The following is an 11,832-nucleotide window of genomic DNA, read 5'->3' as shown; positions in this document are numbered from 1 at the left end:
CCATCAGTTTATGTCTTGTTGACTCGTGCAGACTCAGTGATATTCATAAACACAATAATCCAAATTAAATTCATTCATTCATATTGTGTCTCCATTTATTTCGTGGACATATGGAACATGGAAAGTTTTTGGAGGATTTTTAAGGTTTAAAAGTTTCTGTTTTCTGATTAATGTCAAGAAAACAAATAAACGACTATAAGAGTGTGAAAAGACGATCAGTTTCCACTGATGGAAGGAAATACTGGAGTACAAAAGGACTTTGTCTCTGTAACACACACACACACACACACACACACTGACGCTGGCTGTGTGGAGACGTCGCAGAAACACAGAGGACTCATTATTCACATCAAATATTTCTGTTTTCACTCCCCTACGTCTCCGTTTCTCCCAAACTGACTATTTGGGAGGTTTAAAAATAATTAAACCAAAAAACGTTTGACTTTGATTAAATGACATTCATGTATCGGAGCCTCGACGACTCCTGGTGATCAGGAAGCAGACTTTTTACACCTTTGGAGACATTAAGGTTTCCATTTTTTTTTAAATTAAAGAAGAAGAAACATAAAGGAAAAAGTTAATATGCATAATGATTTTTTTTTCTGTCACAAGATGAAAACAATGGAAAAAGTTTTAAAGAACTGCCTGAAAATTAGATGCAGTACTTATCAATAATCCCTACGTGTCAATTTACAATACTCATAAATATACAATACTTAGGCCTATCAATATTTAATACTATCAGTAATCAGTATACCCTACTTATCAATATACTATACTTATAAATATACAATACTCATCAATATACAACACTTAAATATATAAATATACTATAATGAGGCCTATCAATATACGATACTTATCAATCTAACCTTATCAATAGAAAATACTTATCAATATACAATACTTTCACCTATCGGTATACGATACCTATCAATATACCCTACTTATCAATATACCCTATCAATCAATAGACAGTACTAATCAATAGACAATACTTACAAATATATAATACTTATCAATATACGATACTTATCAATCATACCTACTTATCAATACACAATACTAAAAAAATGTACGATACTAAGGCCTATCAGTATACAATACTTATAAATAAACTTTATTTAGGCCTATCAATATACAATACTTATCAATATAACCTACTTATCAATAGACAATACTTACCAATATACAACACTTACATACTTAGGTCTATCAATATTTAATACTGTCAGTAATCAGTATACCCTACTTATCAGTGTACTAAACTTATTAATATTCAGTACTTATCAATATACAATACTTATAAATATACTATAATGAGGCCTATCAATATACGATACTCATCAATATAACCTACTTATCAATAGACAGTACTAATCAATATACAACACTTGGAAATATGCAGTACTCATCAATATACCCTACTTCTCAATATACAATACTTAGGCCTATCAATATACGACACCTATCAATATGTGATATTGATCAGTACAGGTTTGACCGCTGAGAAATATTAGAAGTATAAATGTGAGAAATAATAATTGAATGAATGATGTAATGATTAAAAAGCTGAATGAGTGAATGTGGATGCATGACATATAATTTCTCTCATGATGTGAAGGAGCTAAAGACAATATTGATCCAGAGGACAAATATTAGAGATCAAACAGGGAGAGAAGCTGCAGGATAAAAACATGACAGCACAGTGTTTGATCACATCAGAGAGGAGAACATGACTCACACGCCGCAGACACGTCTCATGTTTCATGTGTTCACCGTCACGGACGTCTGAAATCAGCACGGGGAGAAACCGTACGACATGTGGACGCTGCAACAAGTTCAGATTGAAATGACAGAGTGTGGACGTACGAGACACGTTTCAATATATCAATACAGAGCTCATTAACTGTGGCGGGAACATGTGGGTAAAACTGAGACTCTGAGGAACAGGAAGGCGTTAGAATAAAAAATAAAATGTGTTTCTGGTGCACAGTAAAGTACATGAACTGACAAACTGTAAATGTGTGTGTGTGTGTGTGTGTGTGTGTGTAATGAGAAAGATTTAAACAGGTTATAAAACACCAAGTGAAATTATTTGTAAAGGTTTAAAGAGTTTCAACATCTGTCTGATGAACTGTGATCACGTGTGTCTCATGTTTCCTTCAGGGCCAACTGTTGTAACTTCAGTGACCCTCTGACTTCTCCTGTAGCGCCATCATCAGGTCAACGTGTGAATGTGTCAAATGATCAAATACCTGCAGAGCTGATGACCTTCAGCCTCAGCTGGACGACTCTCTGACCTTTGACCTTTAATTCAAACCAAGAAAAACTCCTCAAAAAACTCTTTAACCTGGACACACAGGAAGTAGATGTTGTGTGAACAGGATGAACCGACACAGTGAGAATGGACAATCAATCAAAACATAAAAATACTACTAGAAATAATAATAATATTAATAATATAAAGAAGAAGAAGAAGAGCACTACCACTACTAACAAATAAAAACTATGGCTAATTAAAATAATAAAAGTACTTGTCATAATTAAAGATAAGAATGAAAGTGTTACTACTACTAAAATAAAGTGCCATTAACAACATTAATAAAAATAGTACTACTCATAAATAAAAGTACTTCTAATAGGTAAAGAATAAAAGCTCTACTATTACTAAAAAAATAACATTACTATTACAGTTTTTCTCAGGTGCTTTGGTGCATTTCTCTGATCAGAATTAAAATTCTCATAACTGTTAGTTCAACCTCCACAACACTGAGTCATTTGTGCACATCATAATAGCAGTTTCTCATTCCTTCCAACAAATTGCAAATGCTTTTGGACATGCATCAATTGCTTTCATGCAGTTCTCTGCTGTTTTATAACATGATCATTTGCTTATGTCATGTCAGTCAAAATGAACTATACTTATGAATGCTGAATAGTCATTCCCTATAAAACTAATAGTCCTCATTTCATTGCTTGAGTCATTACATACAAAAATGTTGAACTAATTGTCAAAATCTGTGAAGCAAATTTTATACATTTCTTTGTCATTTTTTCCTGAAAATGTCTCCTAAATTGGACAATTTCTCTCAGGTGAACCTCAGCTGTCACTGACGAGGAGGAGTGTGTGAAGCAGTAGTTGTAACCAATGATAAGCCACTTCTCCACAGTCACTCAAAGCTGAATCCCATGAACCTTCACTTGGCAAACATATATGAACTGAGCAGGACATAGTGTGTACCATTTCTACAATACTGTGACACAGAAATGGAAGGTCAACGTCATGGAAGAGGGGTGAGGATGTGGGGAGGAAGGGGAAGGGGACAAAACAGGGGAAGAGGAAGAAGAGGCCAAGATAGGTGGATTCCTGATGAAATTAGGGCTACAGTTGTGGACCATGTTGTCAATCACGGCCTCACAATGGCTGAGGCTGGTCGAAGGGTGCAGCCAAATGTTGGGAGAACCACTGTAAATTCAGTTATTCAAACATTTCATCGGGAGAACAGGTGTGTATACTGGACAGTAATTCAGCACTAAACAATCTGCACTACTGTCATTGTGTCATATGTAAGTAATAAGTAAGTGTGTATTTTTCTTTTGCACAGTGCTGTGAACAAATTAGAATTGCAGTAAAAATGTGAAACATACGTATTCAGTGTCTACCAGCAGACACACAGCGAAAGGACGTGTGTCCTTCAGTGTTTGTGCAGAGTAAAGCAGCAGGACAGTTAAAGTACCTGAGACTTTACTGTCCACATCTGTCGGTCATTGATTTAACAAGCTGATGATGTTTCATCACAAACGATCAATGAAAATGTGTTTCAGACTGATCAGGTCAGAAATCAGTGCCATAGATTCATACTGCCACCTGCTGGTACTCACTGGGTACTGCAGCCATTCTGTTACTACAGAAATAATAACTGTCAGTGTGGGAAGATAGATAGATAGATAGATAGATAGATAGATAGATAGATAGATAGATAATCTTAATCAAACAAATCAGATAAAGGTAGAATTTTCCCTCTGACGTTTACGGAGGAAAAGAATACAGTAACAGAAAATAGAAATATTCAAGTGAAGAACAGGAACCTAAGTGAATGTACGTGGTTACTTTCCACCACTGCCTGTCTCATTGTGAATGTTAGACATGAATTGTGAATGGATGTTCTGTAGTGACTGTGTCAGGCCTCTCCTGGTTAAATCAGTCACTCTGTAGATTAACACTTAAAAATGTTTCCACCTAAAGAAAGTAAAAATATGTAAGATGAGTTTGACGTGAACTTTAAACCTGCGATAGTCATGAAATGTAACACTGTTCTGAGTTGAGTTGAAAGTGTTGGTTTAATGACATCAAAAATAAAGCAAATTAAAAGTTCAGTGACATCATAGATTTTAGAAATTGCATAAAGTGTAGAAGTTAAGGGGGATATTAAAAAAAGAAAAACCCTTAAAGTGTAATGTATTTTACTGTTTTACTGTCTTCCTCTGCCTTATCACCTCAACAGTCAATCACTGTCACTCAGCTTCATCATAAACTACTGTGAAATGTGTATTTCTGCTGCTTAAACTTTGAATTTGTATTTTCATCAGCACTGAGTGTAGGTGAGTATGATGTCCAGCAGGTGGTGCTGCTGCATCAAATATGTCAAAGGGGCTCATGTTCATGGTTTGTGTAAGATAAGATAAGATAATTTGACCCTTTATTGAGCCTGGCCGATAAGTAAAGTTTATAAAATAGAATTTAGAATATATTAATAATAATAATAATAATAATAATAAATTATAAAAGAGTAATTAGACCCAGAACCACAACCACAACTAGTTGCTCTAGAAACAGGAAAGTGTTGTTTACAACCAGAGAATGCAGTTTCTAGAGAAACTGTGGGTGTGAATGCTGCATGCTGAAAAGCTGACGCTACACTGCAATGCTGGCCTAAATGTGTGAGAAGGTGAAGTAGTGAGAATTGTTTTGTATCTGATTTAAACATTCTGCCCTTCCACTTGAATGGGGGAAAGAAAATCCTAAAAATAATTAAATATTTTGGAAAGTATGAAGTTATGAATGACAAAGTCATCACCAGAATGTCCTAACTGAGCGGAATATTTTAATGTTTGAATGAAATTTTTATGTTGAAAAGTATGGAAGGAGAAGACGAGGAACAAAAAGTGTTAGGGATTATTATAATAATAATGATAATATCATACCACCAACTCCAACCGTGTACAATAGTATGGGGTGCCGTTTGTAAAGTGGCTCATGCTGAAAATAACATCAACATTTTGCCACATTTAGCTTCAAACAATGTTTAATGTTTACCACATTTACAGCAATATTTGTTAACTTAGAAATATATTAAATAGTTAAATCTAAATATTAAATGTGGCACCTAAATGTTAAATGTTAAATCTAAATATTAAATGTAAATCTAAATGTTAAATCTAAATATTCAATACAATAGCTGGGAATCAAGAGAAAATGAAAAGCTGCGTCCCTAGCAATGCTGGGCTACATAGCAATGGTCATTACACAGTAATATCAGACCTCTGAATGCCTTTAATAGAGTCGTGTAATAAATAGTAATAAGTAATATGTGCTGATGTAGTACACAGTATAGCACAGAATATAAAAGGCTTGTATGAGCAGAGTGGGAACTCAGAGTGATGCCACACACTGATATAAAAGAGGTGTGGTTTATATTTGTTTTCCTGCTGAGTTCAGAGATTACATAACTCAGAATCAGAAGAGTGCGCAGAGCAGATAGACTGTTTGTTTGTCTCCTTATTCTACATCATTCCTCCTCTGACCATGGAGTATAGGAAGAACAGGAGAGGATATCCGGAAAAATTTGTGCGAAAACAGCACTTGAAGCTGAATGATTTAAGGCAGGTAGTTCAAACCAACTACTTAAACAAATGCATCCCAGAATACCCCCGACCAGAGTTCTATGTGTCTCATCTGAAACACGACACAGACGGAGATGGACTGGGTGGCATCTGGACGGATAATGGCTTCAAGAGCCATCACCAAAGTTCTCTGGTGTGGTGGAGTCTGGTTGTGACACCTGATGACATGGAGTCAGCTGAGAGGAGGCTCCTGGAGGAAACCTACCCCGACCGCACAGAGGAGCAGACCCAGATGCAGCAGAGCTTCCTGGAGAAGTTTGCCACCTCTCCTGCCTTCAAGAAGACCTCCAGGCTGGGCTCGTTCCGCTTCACCTTCCCCCTGGAGGAGGTGCTGGATGCTTACAGCGAGCAGGTATGATTATTGATCAGTTCATACAGTGTGCTGTGAGGGCGCTAGAATAAATGTGGTCGTATTGAACCGTTCGGTACGAGACTTTGGGTTCGGTGCACATTATGAAGTGAATGATACGCTGAGCTGTCCTACAACATTTAAAAATCAAATCCACAGCTTAAACTGTGTTTAATATAAAGTTACCAAAGAGGGAGCTCACAGGACAGAACAGGCAACATGCTGTCTGCGCCCCCCAAACCAGAACAGTCTACTGCAGTGAGTGGTGTTAACAGCAAGTAGTCACAGGGGTTCGAGAAGTGCCCCCGGAGACGGCCAAATTGTGCTTCCCTGGGCTTTCTGACAGTCAGGCAGGACAAGCTAGACATCTCTAAACATTCACTCTTTGCTTCTTCTGATAGTGACTTGAGCTGCACCAGTCTTATCCAGCATGAAATCCCTGTGGCTGACTAAGCACCTGTGTGTGAGAGGTATCGGAGAACCCCCCCTCGCCTGTATGAAGAGGTGAAAAATCATACCAAGAAGCTTTTAGAGCAGGAAGTGATAAGAGGAAGTAGTAGCCCGCACTCTTCCCCCTCAGTGACAGTATGTTTGGCCGTTTTTAAAAGTATTTATCTTATATCGTATAGGCCCTAAAACTATTGTATAAATACGATAATTATCAACACTGTGTCTGATACTAAAGTCCTGAAGCCTGTGTCCAGGCCAAAGACCAACAAGGCCCTGTTTTTCTGAAATGACTGCCTTGTTGTGTGATTCCAGTTGCTTGCCCCACCTCAAATATGCCCCAGTCTCACAGGCACACACACACACACACACACACACACACACCACTGTATATAACCACATTCAGGATAGATTCATTTCATCTGGCTTTACAATACCTCATAAGGGGATTCTGACGTAAAACTTCCATCATTATGTGTACAGATCCACTGGCATGTAGCCCACATGTAATGTCACAGTAGGACTGCTGTACATCAAATGACCAGCAGATATCAGTACTCCCATATGAGCTGTTAAACGGGGCTTCGTGTAATCGGCCTTTTGGCGAAGCAATAGGCCGGAAAGATTTGACACATTCACGGGGCTTCATCACACCATCACTAACTGGAGTGAGTCATCTTGGACAGCTACCTGTGGCTACACCACCACATGTCCCGATCTGAGTTTCAACCATTTTCAGTACTTGTATTGTATGACAATTTTCACAGCATGAGTTATTACAGAACATGTTTGGTTCATGTTTAAGATGTAAGTATGTGGCCCTGAAAGCTTTGAAAGAAGCGTTAAAAGATAAACCTGCAGTGACTTAAAGCAGAAAAAAAATCAGAAGTCTTTTCCTCTGAACAATGTGAATCAGTTTGGTGGCTGGTGAGACAAACTGACTGCAGCATTTGATTTACTGAGTTTATTTTCTTGAGCAACACTGAGCTAACTGAGGATCAAAACCACAGGAAATAAAACACTGCAGTCAAATTGTGAAAGCACACACTTTTCACAGCGATGCATAAAATACCCCAAAAGGCAAAATATCAGGTGGAGCCTAATTGTTGTTTCAATCTGAGCGATAAAGGAAACTGATCAAATGTTCACAACCCAAACACAAAACCAAACTCCAAAACAGACGTCACCATGACACCTCTCTTATTTTCTCTTTTGTACAATACTATTGCTCTTTTATAAAGCAGAAGTATTTCTTATCCTATTACTGGATTAATCGATGGTAGAATATGCTATTACTAAAATAATCGATAGCTGCAGACCTAGTGGCATTGTAAATCTATCTATACATTTATCTATCTATCTAATCTATACACATTTATATATATATTTTTATATATGCACACACGTGACAACGTGGGGAACTACAGACTCAAAGAAAATTGGCCAGTTAAACAGCATTTTACACCATGGCTGAAACCGGTACAATGCATTGTATACAAGGCTCTGTGTATTTTATCCAAAAAGTTTTTCAAACTCGGCATGATGGGAATCAAAGCAGTGGAATCGCACATGCAGAGTGAGAGGCACAAAATCGCCAGGAAAAAACTTACCAACAAACACCAGGCATTTCCCACGTCTTTTTCACCCTTGTCTCCATAATGAGACAAAACGTCGTGTTCCATATCTTAATAAACATTTGGGCAAAATTGTTCCTAAACCTAAATAAGTTTTTTTCAGGAGTTCTCACAGAAAGGAGGACTTTCAGAACTTCACAGGGACATTGATGAATGACGTTTCCATGTGCAGTGAGTCGTTCAATGAAACCGCTTTTTATTGTCTCCAGTTTTGCTCCGGTGCTCAGCCCATCATGCGGGTGTTTGAGACCGTCCTGTACAAACAGGAAGTGGTGTACACTGTGCTGGTCCACAGCCCAGCCAATCAGGAGTTCTCAGACTATCCTTTGCTGACTGACGACCCAGACGCTGTCTGTGCTTATAGAGATGGCCGCTTCATCTGGAGGCCTGAGGCCATGAGTGAGACACACAGGTAAGAATCAACCGTAGTGATGGTCAGATATTTCAGATGTTTCTCTTTATAACCTCCATCTTTATCTTAACATATGAAGCCACTCGACACACTGTTGCACCAAGCCTGGATCTTTAGTCAGTTTAGTTCTGATACAAATATTAATGTGGTTTTGAGCAATGGAAATGGTTCAAATCCTTTATCTGTCTTTATTTTTCTGTCAGCTATGAGCTGATCCGGAGACCTGGTGAAAAGCAGATGGAAGCACAGAAGGTGGCGTCTTACCCTCAGTTTTATGTTTGGGATAATGTCGCCATCGCCCTGCACGTGGAGGAACAGGTACCCTCACTGCTCGTTGTTCTCACTCTTTACAGTCACATCAGATTCAGGTCCATTTCAGCGGTCAGTTTGATTTTACAGAAGCTGTTTGGATTATGGGTGGCATGGTGGTGAAGTGGTTAGCACTGTCGCCTCACAGCAGGAGGGTTCCTGGTTTAATCCCAGGAGGGAGCCCTTCTGTGTGGAGTTTGCATGTTCTCCCCATGTCAGCGTGGGTGTCTGCAGCAGCGGGTCTGTCGGGCAGCTGGTTTAACTACAGGCAGATTCACTCGCTACAGGGGCGAGGAAATAAAACAAATGAACAGCCAATCAGAGTGATCTCTCTCACCGACAAGCTCCGCCGTTGATTCAACATGCTCTATCGGCTGAAAAGCCACCGATGCCGAAGTGCCGACGGTGCGGGACACACCGCAAAAACTAGGCCGACAGACGCTCACCGACAGCCCGACTTGTTTCTTAAATATTTTTGATTGAAGAAGTTTTAAGTCATTGTAAGTTAGTAATGGTCTATAAACCTGTATTTCTCATTTGTCTTTCTCCTCCTCTTCCTCCTTCTCCCTCCTCGTCAAAATGCCTGGCCCCGAGAATATGGACAGAATTCTACTGATAATACGTTTTGTATTATTCTGTAATTTTTAGTATTTAACAATAATGCTCATCTGAGTTAGCACTTAGCATGCCTGCTAATATCAAGCCCTTTCAAAGACTGCAGTTGTTCTGCTCGTCATCTTCTTCTGTTATTTTTCTGTTTTAGGTGCTGAAATTTGATTCTGGCCGACTGAGAGAGAACCTCAAGTACTGCGACATAGAAGGCTTTGTATATACACGTAGTAACACCCTTGTGAGCTTCCCAGACGCTAAAGAGATTGTGGAGGAGTTGTGGCCTGGCTGTCCCCCACTGGAGGAAGATAAAGAACCAAATTCAGAGAATGAATGAATGAATTTTATTTTGGTTACATACGTCTTGAGAAACAAAGATTATTCCACACAAATTTTCTCAGTCAATAACCAAAAAGAAACAGGCTGAAGCCCCAGCCTTATTTTTGCCTCTCCAATAACAACCAGAGGAAACCCCAGAATTTCAACAACACCAAAGAAAGGAAATAAATTAATTATAAATACATTATACTCTGAATTATAAACCTCAATTATTTTACATTTTAATCATTTTAAGACTTTTTTTAAGCACTGAGTCTAGTCCACAACTTGACTCCCAAAACTGAAACACATCTGTATTTTACATTGGTTCCCACTTCACATGTTTCATAAAGAAACAACCCTCTTAAATTATAATCTCCTTCTCTTAATCTAAAAAAATATTGCAGACAAACAGGAAGTTTCTCTTGGCAACATGAAAAAGTATTTCCAATATTTTTAAATACACAAATGTCTGGAAACTGGAGGAGCTCTTTTCTGACATTTAACTATGGGTCTACATGAATCTTTGTTTTATATGCATTTTCTCAAATTTCAGCATAGGTCAATATATACAAACATTTCTTACTCAACAACTGTCAGCAGCAGCAATGGATTTAGATAATTTCGGTTTAATATGTTCTATGTGTGGCTTCCAACATGGTTTATGATCTAAAATCACTCTATATCATATATATACTCTATAATCACTATAATCACACAAAATTTTGTTTGATGTACTCTTTCAATCATTTAAATTCAATTTTATTTCACAATTAGTCCTGATACTCCCGAACACCATGAATTTAGGTTTATATTTTCAACTTGATCAATTCCCTTTCTACTGCTTTTAATAACTCTTTCATGTCCTCACCTGGACAAAATAAATTTGTTTCATCAGCAAATGTTACAGATTTCAACATATTAGATACCGTACAAATATCATTTAAATAAAGTATAGATAACTTAGGTCCTAGTACTGAACCTTGTGGAACACCACAGGTTACTCATCTAAGATAGTTTTAATTTCACATACTGAAACCTATTATTTAAATAACTATTTAACCAAAGTTGTGTGAAACCTCTTAAACCATAGTGTTCACATGGTATAAGAAGTAGGGAATGATTGATTGTGTCAAATGCTTAATGTAAATCAATAAATACACTATAACTCGTATTTCTCAACAAAGTCCTGAAAGTCTGTTTTTAGTATTTCATAAAATTGAAGTGGCAACAATGACACAGGTCTATAATTTGATAATTTGATACAATATGCTTGTCACTATTTTTATAGATTGTAACCACTTTAGCCTTTTTCATTTTATCAGGAAAAATACTTGTAGTGGTGGTGCTTCGCAATGCTACTTTTAATAAACTCTGTGGTGTCAGGTCATGTGAGATGTGCTGGTTTTTAACTGTGTGTGAGAGGAATCAATGTGGAAGAGTCTGTCCAGTCTTTAAGCTCTGGTTTTATGTCTCTGCCCCGCTGACAGCTGCGGCCAGAGGTGTTATGTTTTCAGGTTTCATCAACCCGTCTGTCCCATTCTTGTAAACACAATATCTCAAGAACGTCTCGAGAGAACGATTAATTAACCAAGTTTATACCATCAGAAACACAAACTCTCGGGTCAAACTCAGTGGTTGTTGGACCCATCCACCACCCCTCCTGCCTCACTCGAACTTTCACCGCCTTGAGTTTTGTCCTTGTCCCGGCGCGTTTCCCCCTGACGCCGTTGGATGCCGTTAAACTATATCGTACGATACAATATGTTATATCGTATCGATATAACATATCATGGTTAAAGGATGCCTTTTTTCGTTGGTTTCTGACGCCACAAGTCACTGTACAA

At 37.9% G+C, this 11,832-nt stretch overlaps 1 protein-coding gene across 1 annotated transcript; it reads left to right on the top strand.

Moving 5' to 3' along the window:
- The first annotated feature begins 5,728 nt into the window (after positions 1-5,728).
- On the top strand, positions 5,729-11,375 carry LOC126387698 (uncharacterized). Its single transcript, XM_050040315.1, has 4 exons — positions 5,729-6,259; positions 8,547-8,749; positions 8,953-9,067; positions 9,822-11,375. Exons 1-4 carry the CDS (start codon positions 5,810-5,812, stop codon positions 10,002-10,004), a joined length of 951 nt encoding a protein of 316 aa, XP_049896272.1. The 5' UTR covers positions 5,729-5,809; the 3' UTR covers positions 10,005-11,375.
- The last annotated feature ends 457 nt before the right edge of the window (positions 11,376-11,832 follow it).

This window comes from Epinephelus moara, chromosome 3, assembly GCF_006386435.1.
Source record: "Epinephelus moara isolate mb chromosome 3, YSFRI_EMoa_1.0, whole genome shotgun sequence".
In the NCBI taxonomy this organism is placed as follows: domain Eukaryota; kingdom Metazoa; phylum Chordata; class Actinopteri; order Perciformes; family Serranidae; genus Epinephelus; species Epinephelus moara.
This window is presented reverse-complemented; position numbering and strand designations above follow the sequence as displayed.